The sequence below is a fragment of the Sorex fumeus genome, unplaced genomic scaffold, assembly GCF_029834395.1.
Source record: "Sorex fumeus unplaced genomic scaffold, SorFum_2.1 ptg000086l, whole genome shotgun sequence".
In the NCBI taxonomy this organism is placed as follows: domain Eukaryota; kingdom Metazoa; phylum Chordata; class Mammalia; order Eulipotyphla; family Soricidae; genus Sorex; species Sorex fumeus.
The window spans coordinates 13,533,028-13,552,713 of NW_026606143.1; the positions used below are offsets into that span (position 1 = coordinate 13,533,028).

A 19,686-nucleotide genomic window follows, 5' to 3' on the forward strand; every position below is an offset into this window, starting at 1 on the left:
TGAATTTTTTTAACATATAATGGGAAGCAACTCATTTATATCATTTTCCCTGCTAATTCATTTATTCTTACTTAAAATAAATCAGCAATATTTAAAAATCTTTATGCAAACACAAATACTCTGCAAGACCAAGAATTAAGTTGTATGTCTCTATGTGTACATATACTCTTTCCCTAAGTTATCATTCCCATCAGTTTATGCTCGTGCTTGCTCTGTAACAGTATTCCATCATTTCTGAAATTATTTTTGAGTTGTTTCCTAATAATTAAAATAATTTCATATTCAGTATTCAATGAAGTTTGATAAATATATAAAAGTATGAATGGGATGGAGTGGTAGCACAGTGGGTAGGGCGTTTGCCTTGCACGCTGCCAACTGGGCTGACCCGAGTTCGATTCCTCTACCCCTCTTGGAGAGCCCGGCAAGCTACCGAGAGCATCTCGCCTGCACAGCAAAGCCTGGCAAGCTACCCGTGATGTATTCGATATGCCAAACACAGTTACAAGTCTCACAATGTTACTGGGCCTGCTCGAGCAAATCGATGAACAACGGGAGGACATTGGCAGTTATGAATGGATTGAAAAGTTATTATAGAATGTGTGGTGTCATCTACATTGTTTGGCATTTGTCTTCCCTTAAACCTTTTATAAAAGTAGTCATATAAATGATATAAAAACACAATTTTATAGTGATTTATTTAAGTTTTTTAGTAACTGAACACCTTATAGTGTAGGCAGTATTTTGTGATACATGAACAGCATATAGTTTATGCATTGTTTTGTGACACAAATGTGTGTACAATTAATGCATTTTTCAGATTGAATTACATGTCAATTTTAGCAAGAAAATACTTAGTAAAATATAATTTGATATGCAGCACTTGTGAACAAATTTTATATATGTGTATATATATATAGGCATCAGTTGGCAGTGACTGACAAGAGATGGTTTTAAGAAATGATTAAAGAAACCACATTGCATGTTTCTTGATCATCAAATAAAAATTCTATTTAAATACAATATCAACTTAAGTAATGCCACATGCATGATTTATGTGACATCCTCTGAAGAACATAATCTATTATATTTATATCACTTTAAAGTTTTCTTGAAAGTATGGTTTTAGCATTTACTATACATATTTGGTATTGTATGCTTTGGAAACTTTGTGATGTTAAATCTTCAAACTAAACTTATTATTTGCATAGAGGAAAAGTGGCTGATGACCACTATTTAGCTCTAATCATGGTCAGGAACAAAAACATGAGAAAATGGAGCAGATAAAGAGGTGTGTAATGGATTGGTAGCCAGACACTCATGAAATACTAGAAAGAAAACAGTCCTCTTGGGATTCTGGAAGGAAAGAATGACTTTTGAGTCAAAATCATGTCATTAGGATTATGGAATGTTAAAAAGGTAACAAATACAGCACAGATAAATGAGAGTTCTGTGATATATGGAACATTCAATCTGATATACCTTCAAACATTTATATGATTATGGTGCTTTTGATAAATTAAATTTGGGATATGATCACAGTCATGGTCCTACCATTGTTCATCGATTTGCTCGAGCGGGCCCAGTAACGTCTCCATCATGAGACTTGTTGTTACCATGTTTGGCATATCAAATACGTCACGGGTAGCTTGCCAGGCTCTGTCGTGTGGGCGAGATACTCTCGGTAGCTTGCCGGGCTCTCCAAGAGGGGCGGAGGAATCGAACTCGGGTCGGCCATGTTGGCTGCTTGTAAGGCAAACGTCCTACCGCTGTGCTATCGCTCCAGCCCAACTTGGGATATATATTATCTTTTTGAATATTAGGAATTGGACGTCTTATTAATAATTCAAATAATATTACCTTATATGGTGTTCCAAGGTCTGGAGGGATAGCACAGAGGTAGAGCGTTTGTCTTGCACACAGCCAACATGGCCAACCCAAGTTCGATAACTCTGCCCCTCTCAGAGAGCCCGGCAAGCTACCGAGAGTATCTCGCCCACACGGCAAAGCCTGGCAAGCTACCTGTGGCATATTCGATATGCCAAACAGAGTAACAACAAAGTCTCACGATGGAGACGTTACTGGGTCTGCTTGAGAAAATCGATAAACAAGGGGAGGACAGTGACAGTGACAGTGACACTGTTCCAAAATCAGAAGCAGAAAATACTAGTTGTGGTGGCTTACTTTGTTTTCTAAATATACTTACTGGCTGTGTGGGTAAATTCAGGATAAAATTTATAGGATTAGTGCTCCTTCCTTTCAATTCCAATTCTTGATGTGTAGGATTATTTAAAGTAATATTTTGACTGATGTACCTGAAAGGAAAGATAAAGTTCATAAATGTGTTCTAAAACGTGTTCACTGAAAATTTGATAAAGATGATGATGGTTATGAACTGACTTGCATCTTTCAAAAACATACTGAGAAAAGAAAGCCCTCATCTCAGCATGAGCCAGGACTCTGGATAGACGTGAGGGTCACCAATGTTCCTCTGCAAGCCAGTAACGAACCTTGTCCGCGAAGGCACAGGCTTCACTCTGCACCTGTGCATTTCTTCACCTTTCCATAACACACCATAAACATACAAAAATACCCTACCTGTAGCTTCTAAGCACACAACAACACATAAGAAACAATTCCAAACTGCAAAGGTCATAATGTAAAGAAACACAGAAACTCAGCAAGCTTAGTGAATGAAGATGCCAATAAAATACAAGAGGACACGAGAGAAGAAATAAGGAAAATACAAACTAAAATACAAGAAGAAAGGACAGATCTAAAAAACCTGGTAGGTGAGATGAAAAACTCAATGGAACGCTTCAGCAGCAGAGTAACAAGTGCTGAGGACATAATCAGCGAGCCCCATGATGATGTACAGAGAATCTCTAGACAACAGCAGAAGATGGAAAAGAAGCTCAAAATAAAACCAACAGATGACAAGAGAACATCAGAATGAATTCAAGAGGATCAACATAAGAATCATTAGCATCCCAGAGGGAAAGGAAGAAAACTCAGATGAAGAAGCAACTGTCAAAGCCATCATCGCTGAGAAGTTCCCAGAGCTGAACAGTGCATCCACCAGATCCAAGAGGCCCAAGGACACCAGCTAATAGAAATCCAGATGAAAATATCCCAAGACACATCCTAAACAGAATGATGAAAACTATACATAGAGACAGAATGCTGAAAGCAACAATTTCAAAGGAAATTGCTTACAAAGGAGCATCCTGAAGATTCACAGCAGACTAATCAGATGAAACAGTGTAGCCTGAAGACAGTGGTGGGATACAGTGGAAAAAACTTAGTGAAATGAACACCTCTCCAAGAATACTTTACCAGGCCAGACTCTCATTCAGATTTGAAAAAACAATACACGACTTGGCAGATAAACAACAACACAGGAACTTCATAGGCTCAAAGAAGAACAATTGTTACAAGAACTAAATGGGCTACTTTAAGACAAGACGAGCTCCAAGTGTATACCAAACTTCTACAAAAAACGATGGCACAATAACACCCTCACAATAATCTCCCTCAATGTCAATGGACCAAATGCATCATTCAAGAGACAGAGTAGCCAGGATTATGAAATTGAACCCAACACTCTGGTGCCTTCAAGAAACACATTTGAACAGTAAAAGCAAATGCAGAATCAAAGTCAAAGGCTGAAAAACAATTGTTCAAGCAAACAACTCCCTCAAAAAAGCAGGGGTGGACTCACTAGTATTAGATGCCATATACTTCATACTGAAGGTTATAAGAGACAGTGAAGGCCATTTCTTAATGATCATGGGATTTGAACATCAGGATGAACTCACACGTCTAAACATATATACACCTACTGCATATATTTTTATGCACAATACTTAAAACAACTGCTGATAGACTTGGAGAAAGACACTGACATCAACACAGTAGCAGTTGGAGATTTCAACATCAATTTTGTCACCTCTTGATAGATCAAATAAACTAAACCTCAGCAAAGAAATACTAAATTTGGCTTGGAGGCCAGCTGCATCTGCTAGGGGAAAAGGCAGCTCAGCTAGAGAAGGGAGCTCCAAATAAAGGGTGTTGGGAGGATCCTCCTAGGGTGAGAGATGCATGCTGAAAGTAGACTATGGACCGAATATGATTGCCACTCAAAGCCTATTTTGCAAACCACAGCACCCCAAGGAGAGAGAAAACAAAAGGGAATGCCCTGCCACAGGGGTGGGGTCGGATGGAGGGGTAGGAGGGATACTGGGAGCATTGGAGGTGGAGAATGGGCACTGGTGGAGGGATGGGTACTCAATCATTGTATAACTGAAACCCAAGCACAAAAATTTGTATGATGTTTCACTAATAAAAATTTAAAAAAATAAATAGTCCCTAAAGCAATTTGACACTTAATGCAATCTTAGCAGTGTAAGTCTGTACATTAACTTAAAATTTTATATTTTCTATTCTTAAAGATTTGTATTCTTAAAGATACTCAGGAACACATGCCTGAGAGAACGGGGGTAATATGCTGAAAGAACCGAAGAGACAGGTCTGAGAGAATGGGGACAGAAGCTGAGAGAACAAAGGAGCATGTGCTTAAGAGATCCTGGGGGCCCCCATGACATACATCTCTTCCATGTAATAAATTGCTACTAAGACCAACCAGTCTGGCCCTCGTTTCCTTCCCTAGCCTGACCATCGCCATCGACCTCCCTGGAGTGGGGAAACAGCCTGAGACTACCGAATGCGGGCGGCGGGAGAGATAGGCCACTGCTGTCCCTTTGCCCGTCCTTTTTGTGTGTTTACACATCTGGTGTCCCTGGGCGGGCACGAGCCTCCAACCGGTGCACACCTAAAGGACTCAGCATTTGTTGTGATTTAAATAACACCAGAAAAGGCTGAATCTTCAACCCTCAACAACATCTCTTCTATTTAGATAAAGGACTAGAGACCAGGACCCAGCCAAAGCCATGCTGAGACCACACTCCGCACGCTTGGACGAGGAACCGGCAGAGGAACCCAGGTGTGCGGGACCCGGGGCTGAGATCTCCAAGCCTGCTCAGTTCGGGACTGGCCCTCCTCCACCCACCTCCCCCACCTTCCAGTAGTTAGACAGTTACACCCACCAACTGCTGTGTAACCCCTTCAATGGCCAGAATCCAGAGACTCTAAAATCAAGCTCCCAGAAGTGCGCGGCTGTGCTTATAAGACCTCTTATTCTCTAGTTCTCACTCTCAGAGAACCCAGCAGGCTACTGAAAGGATCATAACCCGCCTATCTGCCTGACTAGGAACACCAGTAAAGGTGATTAGAGGCTGCCCCAAAAGCCTCCAAAAGTCTCCATCCATCTCGGAGAGCCCTACAAGCTACTGAGAGTATCTCGCCCACACGGCAGAGCCTGACAAGCTAACCGTGGTGTAGTCGATATGTCAAAAACAGTAACAATGAATGGTCCTCATTCTCCTGATCCTGAAGGAGCCCCCAATATGTCATTGGGCTACACTAGCACGTGACGGGGACAGATGGAGTTGTTACTGGGCCCACTCGAGTGAATCTATGAACAACAGGGTGATAGTGATAGTGATAGTGATACTCATATATGGAAGCTGTCCTCCATCTATTCTTTCGATTGTAAAGTATGAAAAAATCTAGGAAGACTGACAGTTTCATTTAAAAGTTAGAAGACGAAGCAAGTAACTCTGGTTTCAATACATTATTAAGCTCTGTTATAATTGTGAATGAAAGTATGGACATAAAAGATAATGTGGTTGTCAGCATATAAGTTCTTTTGCGATTGCATAAAAAATTTCATTGGAATAAAACATTTCAATCAAGTCTCAAAAAAAGAAATACTAAATTTGAGGGAAGAAATAGAAGAGAGGGAGTTAATATGGGAGTTAATATATATATATATATATATATATATATATATATATATATATATATATAAGATTTTCTATGCCAAAAAGCTGAATACACATTCATCAGTGCACATGGGATATATTACAAGACAGACCACATGCTGGGCCACAAAACAGACCTACATAAAATCAAGAGGATAGAAATTGTATCAGTTGTCTTTATAGACAACTATGCATTGAAAATAGATGTTAATCAGAAACAGAAACAGAAAATCAAATCAAACACTGGAAATTAAACAACTCTCTAATGGAGAACCAGTGGCTTAGAATGAAAATCAAAAGATTCCTGGAAACAAACAAGAATGAAGACTTGAGCTACCAAAATTTGTGGACACAACAAGAGCAGTGTTAAGAAGAAAGTTTATAGTTGTGCAAGCATACATCAGGTAGGAAGGAAGGGCCCAAATAAATAACTTCACAACTTCAATGTCTTGGAAAATGACCAAAGAGGACCAAAACCAAGCAGGAGAAAGGAAATAATGAAACAGAGCAGAAATTAATAGAATCCCAAAATCAATCCAAAAGATCAATGAAACCAAGAGCTGGTTCTTTGAGAAAATAAAACTGATAAACAACTAGCAAGACTCACAAAGAGAGAGACATAACCCTAAAAAACTGAATCAACTGAAGTGAAAGGGGGAGCATCACAACAGAAACAATATAAATTCATTAGAAAATCATTAGAGATAACTTTGAGACTCTTTATGCCAGAAACAAGAGAACCTTGAAGAAATGGTTAGATACCTGGATTCCTATAACCACCCAAGGCTGAATCAAGATTTGGAATACCTATCATACCTACTACCATAAAAGAAATTGAAATGGTATTCAAAACCATCCCCCAAAACAAAAGCCCTGACCCAGATGGATTAACTAGTGAATTTTTCCAAACCTTTAAAGAGGTCCTACTGTCAATATTTTTCAAGCTTTTCCATGAAACTGAAGAAACAGAAACACTCCCAGTTTCTATGACACAAGTATCACCTTGATAACAAAAGCAGACAGAGACACAACCAAAAAGGGGAATTACAGGACGATATCCCTGATGAACAAGATGGAAAGATCCTCAACAAAACTTTAGCAAATAGAATTCAACAACTCATCAAAAGATTATACACTATGACCAAGTAGGATTCATCCTAGGATTGCAAGAATGATTTAACACTCACAAGTCAACCAACATAAGACACCAACATAACCAACATAACACAATAAAAGAAAAGATAAAAAAAACATATGATTGTATCAACAAACACAGAGAAAGCATTCAAAAAGATCAAGTAACCATTCATGATAAAATTCAACAAAATAGGAGTTGAAGGAACTTTCCTCAATACAAATCAATCCAATCTACCACAAGCCCACAGCAAGCAATATTCTTAATGGGGAAATACTAAAAGCCTTCCGTCTAAGATTAGTCACAAGACAACGGTGGCTGACTCTCACCACTTCTATTCAATATAGCACTAGAAGTACCTGCTATAGCAGTTAGACAAGAAAAAGATATCAAGGGCATCCAGAGGAAAGAAAGAAGTCAAACTCTCACTATTTGCAGATGGCATGACTCTATTTTTAAAAAAACTCTAAAGAATCTATAAATAGCTTCTAGAAGCAATAGTTTCAAATAGTAAAGTGTCAGGTTACAAAATCAATACCCCAAAGCCCATAGCTTTTCTATATACAAATAATGGAAGAGAAGAAAGAGATGTTAAGAAAACAATCGAGCTCATAATTGCACCTCAGAAAATCATGTACTTTGGGATCAACTTAACTAAAGTGTTGAAGAACCTATACGAAGAGAATTCTAAAATAATAATTCAAAAAATAAAAGAGAATACCAGGAAATGGAGACATATCCCCTCCTCATGGATTGGGAAAATTAACACAGTGAAAATAGACCACTGACCAAGCAAGTAGAAGTGGAGATAAACAAATTGGACTACATAAATTAAAAAGCTTCTTCACCTCAAAATAAACAGTGAACAGAATACAGAGACAGCCCATGGAATGGGAAAAAATTTACCCGATATCCATCAGATAAGGGATTAATATCCAAGCTATATAAGACACTGATAGAACATAACAATAAAAAACATCAACCCATCAAAAACTGGGTAGAAGAAATGAACAGAAACTTCCTCAAAGAAGAAATACAAGGGGCTGGAGCAATAGTAGAGTGGGTAGGGCATTTGCCTAGGGTAGGGCATTTGCCTTGCACACGGTTGACCCAAGTTTGATTCCCAGCATCCCATATGGTCCCCTGAGCACCACCAGGAGTAATTCCTGAGTGCAGAGTCAGGAGTAACTTCTGTGCATCGCCAGGTGTGACCCAAAAAGGAAAAAAAAGAAATACAAATGGCCAAAAGGCACATGAAAAAATGCTCATTGTCACTAATCATCAGGGAGATGCATATCAAAACAGCAATGGGATATCATCTCACAACCACAGAGATTGGCACACATCAAAAAGAATAAGACCAACCAGTGCCAGTGCAGATTCATGGAGAGAGGTGGTAATACCAACTGTTCCAGCCTTTTTTGGAAAACAATATTGGCATTCCTCAAAAAGCTAGGAGTTTCCAGATGACCCAGCAATGTCATTCAGGGAATATACCCTGGGGCCCCAAAAACACTCTGCAGAAAAGTCATCTGCACCTCTATGTTAACTGCAGCACTTATTCACATAGCCAGAATCTGGAAACAACTCTAGTGCCTGAGAAAGTTTTAACCAGTTGACTAGTTAAAGAAACTTTGGTACATCTACACAATGGAATGCTACACAGCTGTTAGAAAATATGAAGTTATGAAAGGGAGATGGGATAGATAAGAAATCACTATGATAATGATAGTTGGGAATGATCATTCTGGATAAGAAGTGAGTGCTGAAAATAGGTAAAGGAACAACATTATAAGTTCTCAGTGTCTGTATGGCAAATCATAATGCACAAAAGGGGGGAATGGGAGAGAGAGAAAGACAGAGAGAGAGAGAGAGTGCCTGACAAAGGGACAAGCTAGTGGGGAGCTGGGCGGGAGGGAAACTGGGGACATTGGTGGTGGGAAATGTACACAGGTGGAGGGATGTGTATTGGAACACTGTATGACCAAAACCCAACCATGACTTTGTAACTGTGTATCTCACAGTGATTCAATTTTATATATATATATATATATATATATATATATATATATCACTTAATCACTTAATCCCCGTTATTCATCGATTTATTTAGCGGGTGCCAGTAACGTCTCCATTCATCCCGGTTGCGTGCTAGTGTAGCCCAATGGTATCTGTTCGTTTTAGGAACATGTAGAGCCTCAAACCGATCATTTAGGGTCTTGACGAAGAAGTCTGACCATCTTATAGGTGGGCGTCCATGTGATCTTTTGATGTCTCGTGGAATCCAATCAGTAATGGCTCTAGTCCAGCGGTTGTCTGTAAACCTCATTACGTGTCCAGCCCATCTGATTTTTGATGTCTTGGCAAATGAGACAGCGTCCCTGATTCTTGAGCGTTGACGAAGATCAGAACTCCGGATTCTATCTCTCATTTGAGTGAATCGTGATATTCCAAGCATAGTTCTTTCGATTCCTCTTTGAGAGACCCGAATAGTGTTCTCATCCTGTTTTCGTAGGGTCCAGGTCTCTGAGGCATATGTTAATGCAGGAAGAATAGTGGAATCAAAGAGATGTGCTCGTAGCTGGAGGTTCTTTGTCCTTTTAGTTATTTCTTCAATGCTCTTGAAGGCATTCCAAGCCGCTCTCTTCCTCCTGCGCAACTCAGATGCCAAGTCATTCATCATGTTGATTTCTCGACCTAGGTATATATAACTGTTGCATTCGGAGATGGTGGTTCCGTTGAGAGCGAATGGAGCATCAGGAACAAGGCTGTTTCTCATAAACATTGTCTTCGTAAGATTCAGCTGTAGTCCGACCTTTCCACATTCACGGTCAAAGTCGTTCAGCATTTGTGTCGCTTGGTTGATGTTTGGTGTTATTAGAACGATGTCATCAGCAAAGCGGAGGTGGTGTAGTTGCCGACCATCTATCTTCACTCCCATGTTTTCCCATTCCAGTCGTCGCATGATGTTCTCGAGGGTGGCACTGAAGAGTTTCGGTGAAATGGTATCACCCTGCCGAACCCCTCTCTTGATATGGATGATTACTTCTTTGTACAATGGTGAGATCTTGGTAGTGAATCCTCAATAGAGCTCACGAAGGATCCTGATGTATTGAGTTTGTACGCCCTGATTGGCTAGGGCTTCCATGACCGCTTCCGTCTCAACAGAATCAAAGGCCTTCTTTAAATCAATGAACGTTAGACAGAGTGGCATCTTGAACTCCCGAGATACCTCAATGGGCTTGGTTATTGTGTGGATATGGTCGATGGTACTGAATCCTTTTTGGAATCCAGCTTGTTCACATGGTTGTCCTTCATCTAGTGTTCTGCTAATCCTATTCAGGATGACTCAAGTGAATAGTTTGTAGATGACAGACAATAGGCAGATTGGGCGATAGTTGCCAATGTCGTGGATGTCTCCTTTCATATATATATATATATATATATATATATATATATATATATACTGAATTTTAATTCAAATATCTCAGAAAGGGAGCTTACTTGTAGATAAGCTTGTGGCAGATGCAACTACAATTAGTGAAGATGTTTTTGGAATAATATTGCCCTAATACAACATGACTGCTACTTTCATTAAGAAGAGCACATGAAGGCGCACATTAGAGGGTACATGGCTTATCTTTCTTCAATTTTAAACAACACTATAAAGCTATATTAATATATTAATCAACCCAGTGTGGCACTATAATAAAGACAGACTCCCACCCAGACCAATGAAATAATTCTGAGAGTTCAGAGACATATTCTCATATATATATATATATATATATATGTATATAGTCAGCTAATCTTTGACAAAGAAGCTAGGAGTGTGAATTGGAGCAAGGAAAGCTTCAACAAATGGTGGTGGGAAAACTGGTCAGCCTATTGTAAGAATGGATTACAGACTTTGATAATATGTCCAAATCCATACATTATATTGAGGGAAAATACTCATGACATTGATTCTAAAGGCATTTCAATGACTGAATGCCATTGGCCAAGCAAACAGAAGTAAAAATAAACATGTGGAACAACTTAAAATAAGAAGCTTCTGCACTTCAAAACAAATGACTAGAATAAAAGATACCCATAGACTGAGAAGAATATTTGTCCACTATTCATCTGACAAAGGGTACTTGCAAACTTAACAAAAAATAGCAAAAAACAAATCAAAATATAAACAAACAGACAAAACAAATAAGTTAGGACCAAAAAAACATGTCAAAAAAGGGTACTTCCCTAACAAAAAACATACACATGGTCTTTAATTGTATGAAAAATATTGCTTGGCAACACTTATCATCAGGGAAATGTAAATCAAAACAATTAGATATCTCATTCAAGAATGGAATATATAAAATAGAATAATTACAACAACAAAAATAGTACTGGCATGGATGCTGGTAAAAAAAAGTCTCATCTATTGTTGGTAGGAATGTTTACTGGTTCAGTCTCTTTAGAAAATAATAATGACATGTCTCAGGGAAATAAAAACTGAGCTTTTCTATGAAACCAGCAATTCCCTGTCTTGGCATCAAATACAAATCAAATGATGGAGGATCTTTCTAAGGAAAGAATGATGAGAATGCATACAAATATAGACAAAGACGGTAACCTATTAAAATATATCTCCAGGGATAAAAGAGAAAAAATATAAAACATGAAATAAGAAGAGTGTTGAAAGTGTTTTTTAGAAAAAAACAAAAGAAACATCTAAATAACAGCAACAACAAAATGTCTTAGATGTTGATGGTTGACAAAAAAATTCAACAGAAATAGCAAAAGAAAAACTGAGCAAAAATGCTGAACACAAATGTCAGATAAAGTGGAGAAAGAACTAAGAAAATTAAAATACAAGCTCCCATGTTCTAAATCCAGAATAGATGTTGTAGAAATAAAGCTGGGAGAATAGAGAAATAATATATTTAAAGGGCATTTCCAGAAATATAAAGTCATCGGTTATCATACTGAAAGAGACCTTAACTACTTGGACTAATGCATAAAACAGAGCAAGACCCCCATACATTAATATCCAAAGATAAAAAGAAACTGGAGGTATTGTATTTTGATGTGGGGATGTACCATAGGTGACTCACACTTGAAGCAGGTATATACCACCAATGGTTCACACTTCAGTGTCATTTAATGATCACACACATTTAATGAGCAGCACCAGTGTCAATGTGTTTAACTATACTACAAGACTAAGATTATAGCACTGAAAACAGTATGGTACTGGAATAGCCTGAGAAACCAGCGGATCAGACCTGAATTCTCAGTGATAAATCTTCATATTCTGTGAATATTTATAATCAATGACAAAGGAGTTGGGTGCATGAAGTGGATCAAGAAAAGCCTCTTCAAATGGTGTGGGGGAAACTGGATAACACTTGTTAATAAAATGAAACTGGATCCATATCTCAAATGATACGCAAAAGCTAATTCAAAGTGAATCAAATACCTAGAGATTAGACCAGAAGCTAAAAAATACACTAAGGAAAACAGGTAGAACTCCCCAGGATCTAGACCTCGAAAGTGTCTTCAGTGACCTGATTCCACTGGCAAAGATAACAAAAATAAAAGTAAGCAAGAGGGGATATATGATGTTAAAACGGTTTTGTATGCCAAAAGAAAGTCCGACTAAAATTAAAAAGACATCCTACTGATTGGATGAAGGATATTCACACACAATACTTCAGATAAAGAACTAACATGAAAAAATGTATAAAGCCCCTAACAAAGTTCAGCAACAACAAAAATATTATAACCCCGTATAAATAGAATGGGAAGAAGAGATGAATAGACACTTCCACAATTCATAAAAAAGATATCCAGATAGCCAATACACACATGAGAAAGTGTTCATTATCACAAAGTATCAGGGAAACACATGTCAAAATGACAATGAGCTATCAATTCACACCTCTGAAAATGGAATATGTAAAAAGGCTGTAACAAGTATTGGCTAGGGTGTGGAGGAAAATGAACTTTCATTCAGTGTTGATCCAATGTCATCTGACCCAGTCCCTATAAAAACAATATGGGTATTTAAAACAAATAAAAAATAACAGAGCTCCCAGTTGGTGCAACAATCCCATTTCCAGGGATCAATGTCCCAAGAGACATTCATTCGGGAAGATATATGCACAGCTATGTTCACTGCAGCTCTTGACATAAACAGGCAGTATAGTCAGTTTTTAGAGGCCACCCACACGCCAGTTTAAATTTTTTTATTTTGCTTTTTATTTTTAAGACTCTCTTGAGATTAGAGAATTCACTCTATTGCAAAATTATCTGGGACTGGCATCTTCATTCTATTGCAAAAGTTCACCTCTATCTATTTGAATAGTCCCTTTTCTATTCTACCAATAATAATTTAAAATAAATACCTTTCTTTACTAAATTCTAACTTGTTTTCCTTTTACATTTTTACGTACATTTTTCACAGGATAATTTGATTTATTTTCGTTTTAAATATGTTCTGATTTTTGGGCCACACTCAGCGGTATTCAGGGCTTACTCCTGACCTTGTGCTCAGGGATCACACATCACAGGGCTCAGGGAACCATATGTGTTGCTGGGGATCGAACCTGGGTTGGTGGCATGCAAGGTAAGTGCCCTCACCCTGATACTATCGCTCCAGCCCTCCACAGGGTAATATAGGAAGCAAAACAGTACTGCAAGAGAGTTACTAGAAATATGCCTTTGTCTCATCTGACAAAGGTGCAGATTAAGTCATTGTAACAACACTATTCTAGATAAGCTTTTCTTCTCATGGGCTATTTTTTTTCTATTCAATAGAACTTACTTACTTTCCAATTTCACATTGTAATTCTGAAATTGTGGTCGGTTTTGGCGAATCAGTAGTTAATCTCAGTAAATACCAGAACTCAAAGGAATTTTCAGGCTGGAAAACAATTCTCAGGGAGAGAAACAAAAAATTTGGTCAGCAGTCCTAGTCTGTGTAATAAATTTGGCAGAAAAATACAATCCCAATAGAGCTTCAATTGTAATATCTGACAACTGTTCTCTGACACACGCCCTACTCATGCTGTAGACGCATTATTGAATTTTTCATTTTTGGTGAAAAAAATCCTTTCATTATTCAAGAAAGAGTGCAATCATAAAGGAAGTGTGTAATAAATGCCACTGACTCAATAAAAACATTTAAACATGAATAACTCAAACATATGTCATAGTTAAACAAGAAAAATCCTAGTTTTTAACTGTGATTAACTCTGTTTTTATGTGTTGAACTCAATTCATGAATATTTACATGTGAAAGAAGACTATCAAGTCACACTGAGGTCTGGAGAGCTTCATTTATAATTAACATATATTTATATGAAGGGGACAGAGACAGAGATATACGATAGTCTAAAAGCATAACTGAAATATTACATATATATCTATGTACATATTCACTCAGTAGAATTAACATTTACTTAGCAGTATAGCAATGTAATTTAATTTTATCTATATCCTCAAAGTAAATTTTGTATTTAATTGAGAATATGAAGCATAAGTTTTCATCAAAAAATTTCGAGTTTAATCCCCTAATCTTTATGAATTCTTTTCATTTGGTTTCATTCTCACACCCAGAGGAACTTGGTACGTAAAATGGGCAATTTAGAAATTACTAAATTCCCTACTAAAAATAATGTTTCCGCACTGGAGAAAATAATGGCAACTTTAAATCAGTGCCTTTAAATATTTCTCCTTTATTTTTATTAAGGCACTGTGATTTACAAAATAATTTGTAGTTGGGTTACAGGCATTCAATGTTCCAATACTAATTCTATCATCAGTGTCCCCAGTTTTCCTCCCAACTCCCAGCCTGTCTCCTTGACAGGAACTCTTTTAAGTTTAGTTGTTGTAGTCTGGACCTCATACTTTCAGTTTTGTTGGTTCTATGGTTTAGATATAAAGCTGTACTACACCTCTACATGTGCCCCCTGTCCGTTACCTCCCATCCACCTCTTCTTTCTTTCCCCCTCAATTTCTTTCCTTCCCTATACTTCTCAGTTCTATAATCTGGGGTCCAGATAATTCAGGTATCCCCTTTTCAATCGCTTATATACACTTGCTTGTCTTATAATTATATATACCACAATAAGTCGGATCACCTGGTATTGTCTTTTTTCTGACTAACTTCATGACATTTATAAACGAATGGTAGCACTATTAACACTGTCCTCCTGTTGTTCATTGATTTTCTTGAGTGGTCACCAGTAACATCTCTATTGTGAGACTTTTTGTTGTTACTGTGTTTGGCATATCGAATGCATCATGGGTAGCTTGCCAGGCTTTGTAGTGCAGATGGGATACTCTCGGTAGCTTGTCAGGCTGTCTGAGAGGAGCAGAGGAATCGAACCCTGGTCGGCTGCGTGCAAGACAAATGCCCTATCCACTGTGCTATCGCTCCAGTCCATAAATGAATGGTATTAAAGAGAAAGCACTGAGTCTGAATAATTTGCATGACACAGTGTGCAAAGGATAATTTTAAAAGCTTAACCTCTAAAGATCAAAAATATAATGCCCCACTCAAACCATACTTTTCTTCACAGCTTCCTGCAACTGCCGTAGTAATCTGGAGAGAATAGCTGCTATTTTCTAGTGGAGACAAATCAACTTCCTTCATTCCAGAAAGGGCAGGACTCAACAGCACATCGATATGAAGAATTTTGTCTTGTGTATTATGAAGAGGTATTTCAACAAAAAGGGGCTCCTAGAATTGCAAAACAAACATATAATCAACTTTTAGTGTCCACGTAGAGCCACTTTTCTACAGGAACAGATGTAGGCAATTTTTTAAACAAAACAAGGTCATTTGTTTTGTCTCCTTGATCCATTATTGAATGTATCTCACTTACTTGGAATCGCTCAGGTATTTTCCTTGGTAAGTTTTCATAAATACCAGCATGCAGTTAAATGTTAGAGAAAGTAGTACAACTTAAGATTTTTTAAAAAGTATCATTACAACTCTAAGGGTCCATTTGCCAATGTTCCATTATAGCAACAGTACTCAAACTTGAGCATGCATAGCAACCACTTCTAGAGGTTGTGAAACTCTAGATTACTGCCACCCTAGTCTAAAGATTCTAATTCGGTGTGTCTAAGATAGGATCTAAAATTTTCTATTTCCCCCAAATTGTGGCTGCTGATGATCCATTAACTACACACTTAAAGTAGTTCTGGTACATTAGCCTCAAGTATGAACTAAGAAATCAAATCATGCTGATGATATGACTATCATCCTTCTTAGATGCTTTCCTTCTCTTTGGCACAGTCCTCTTAGCTATATCCCCTCAACCCTGAAAGGCATTCTTCAAGTTCTCAGACATTAACCGTTCCTCATTCAAATCCACATTAGCTAATGACTTGTGGTTCATCCCATCATAGCTATCACGTTAAATGGTTGAAGAAAATGTGTTAAAAAGGTGACTAATTTCAGTGCAGACCAATTGCTTACAATGCCTGATGGAATGGAGACTTGGGCATTTCAATCAGAGTTCAAAGCATGAAAATGAATACACTTTTGGATATGGAGCTTATTTTTGGTTTTGTTTTGGGGCCACACACACTTTGTGGTGCACAGAGCTGATTTCTGGATCTTTGTTCAGGAATCACTCCTGGTGGGGCTCAGGAACCATCTGCAGTGCCCAAGATTCGACCCAGATTGGCCTCATATAAGCCAAGTGCCCTACCTGTTGTAGTATCTTTCTGGCACATGGAGCTAATTTAAAGGACTCAAATCATAAGGCAGGAATGACAAGGAAATCTTGATAGTAAGCTGGTAGAGACAGATAATGGTGATGACGAAAGCTATTTATAAGACATCTTTTCAAGAAAGACATTATATCTTCATTCACAGAACAAATGTTTGCTTATTTATATACAAATAAGTGCATAAAACTTAAATTTTAGGAGAATGAAAACAATATTAAATATGGTGAATACCACTGGTAAAGAATAATGGAAATCAAAACTCATACATATTTATACACTTGGTTATTTCTTTTCTTTGATCATTTATTTTTGCTTATTTTGTTTTGTTTTGGACCATACTCAGCTATGTGCAAGAATCACTTTCTCTGGGGAAGGGGGGGCACATATGTAGTATCAGGAAAAAAATAAATCTTGGTTAGCCAAAACTCAAGACATCACCTTATCCACTATACTATCTCTCTGGCCCAAATATCTTTCATTATAAATAAAATTCAATTATAAACACAAAAGAAAAATGGTCATCTAGAATGGTTTCAGCAGCTATCCAAATCATGGATTTCTAAAGTATTTAATTCCAATAATAAGTTAGCCAATGTTTATAGTTATAACAAAGTTAACTATTAAAACTAAAGTGCAAAAGTGAACAAATAATGGGATGAACACATGTAAATGAATAATTGTAAATGACATTTACAATTCCCTTCACAACCTTACATACTTCTTTATTTACCCAGACATTGCAGTGTCTTTTGTTCTATTTATTTTTAATTTTCTATCAAGATCCCTTGATTTATAAAGTTATTTATAGTTAAGTTTTAGGTATCCTATGTTCCCATCACCAGTGTCAACTTACTTTGACTTATATGTATGACTTATTTTACAAGACTATCATAGAGCTAAACATTCTCAGAAGCGTCAAAAGATCAGGAAAAAACAATTAACAACTAAATCAAAGAAATATTCTAGCATGAAAAACACCCCAAAACATATATCTGCCTAAAACTTTTCCTAGGTCTCCAGAGACAGAAAATTAAAATGAGATAATTTAGATTTGACATCTGTCTTGTCTATTATCTTAAGATTTTTTTAGGAAAGGGCAATGTCAGTTAAGACAGTATTATAGCTTCTTCACAAAATGAAAATTTGGGGATTTAAACCACTGATTTTTCAAAATGATTTAGCCATATTACAATTGTTCATTTTATATCATCACCTATTTCATATACACAAACCAATGAAACAAATTTCATAACACAATATCAACTCTTTTTCCCTTTCTTTTTCTTTCTCTTTTTTTCTCTATCTTGTTCTTTTCTGTTATGTTTGCTTGTTTCTTTGTTTGGGGGAGACACTCAGGGGTGCTACAGCTTACTCTTGGCTCTGCAGTCAGGGATCACTCCGGATAGGGGATTCAAGGAACTATATGGGGAGTTGGGGATTAAAGACAGGCTAGCCGCTTGCAAGGCAAGTACCTTACCTGCCATACAATCTCTCCAGTCCCCAAACAGCAGGAACTCCTACCAAGTGATATTTCTTGATCCATTTTTGTTCTCTTTTACTCTGATGTATTTCCCTTTTGTATGTTTGTTTGTTTGGGGGTCACACCCAGAGGCACACAGACATTACAATTTTTGAGTTAAGAATTAATTTGCAAAACGATAAGTCTTCTGTCTAAGGTACCCTATCACTTTGATTTAGGCAGGTGGACAAGGAAGTCCCCCTCCCAAAGCAATGCAAAATACCAGGCCTGCAGAAATCAGGAATAAAACAGGAACTAGGGCCTGATAAGACTTTCACCTATCTATAGCAGCAGACCCAGAGAAGCTCCTGCAGGAACAAAAGGCCAGGAAAGGAATTTCAAAGAAGACCATCACCACTCCCAATACTCACCCCTTTGACCCCAAACCTCCTTAGAAATGGACTTTTACCTAGGAAGAAGCCCTGTGGGGCAGGTTGGAGAAACCCTATAAATGCCACCTTGAACAAAGGAAATGCTCACATATGCTGCCTGAGCACATGTGCTGCTTGGGCCCACATGGTCGGGCACATGTGTCACCTGCATCTCACCTCTTGAGATGTGTACTCTCATGCTTTTGTGTCTAATGCTGGAATGTGTCTAGAGCTCGCTCCACCCTTGGAGCAGTTTGCATTCTCTGGAGTGCATTTCTCTTTCTCTCTCTCTCTCTCTCTCTCTCTCTCTCTCTCTCTCTCTCTCTCTCTCTCTCTCCCTCCATACCTTAAAAACCCTTCAAGTAAAATCTATTTATTTCACTGCTTGTCTACTCCTGAAATTCCTTTCTGCGAGTTGAGATAAAAACTCAGTAATCCTGGGTACCGGGTGGCAGAGGTGGATGGGGAGAGAGTGACGGTCTTTCTCTTCCCCTTTTCACATGATTCACATAAATCACCCGTGGGATCCACCGGCATCAACTTGATAAATAACTTACTCAAAGGAAATATAAAATCTGTAGAATTTTGGCAAAATTTCATGTATAAATTAAAGCCATATAAGTAACAATAAATAAATAAGTAAATATATATTTGACAAGGATATGTCCTGTCAATGACAATTACCCTGTGTGAGTAACGGTTTTTAGGTTACTTTATGTTCAGAATGAAATATGTCAGTTTTGACACTTTCTGGGGAGACACCACTGCCTACATTTCTTGGTCTCAGCATCAAGGTAACAGCATGGATGGACCCAACTTGGCAAAAACAATCTGAAAATTGTTTTTGTCCACTACCACTTTCTAAACTAGGCAGCGTGTGTCTTTCTCCACTCCCTGTAGTTACCTCAGATGGTTCTTAGAACCAACACAGCCTCACACTTGGATACTTACAGAAGCTGAAAATCAAGCACTTTCTTCTCAAATCCAATTGAGTGCTTCCTGATCACCCTTTCCAAACCTCCCCACCCACCTCCCCAGACTGTCTGGTAA

At 37.9% G+C, this 19,686-nt stretch overlaps 1 protein-coding gene across 1 annotated transcript in view; it reads right to left on the reverse strand.

Moving 5' to 3' along the window:
• Positions 1-19,686, reverse strand: part of CFAP47 (cilia and flagella associated protein 47) — a 606,917-nt gene that overhangs the window by 114,904 nt on the left and 472,327 nt on the right. The window contains exons 52-54 of the mRNA XM_056131098.1: positions 15,573-15,745; positions 13,830-13,937; positions 2,220-2,312 (exon numbers count right to left, since the gene is read on the reverse strand). Of these exons, the coding sequence (XP_055987073.1) occupies positions 2,220-2,312; positions 13,830-13,937; positions 15,573-15,745 (374 nt within the window). The remainder of the gene's footprint in view (positions 1-2,219; positions 2,313-13,829; positions 13,938-15,572; positions 15,746-19,686) is intronic.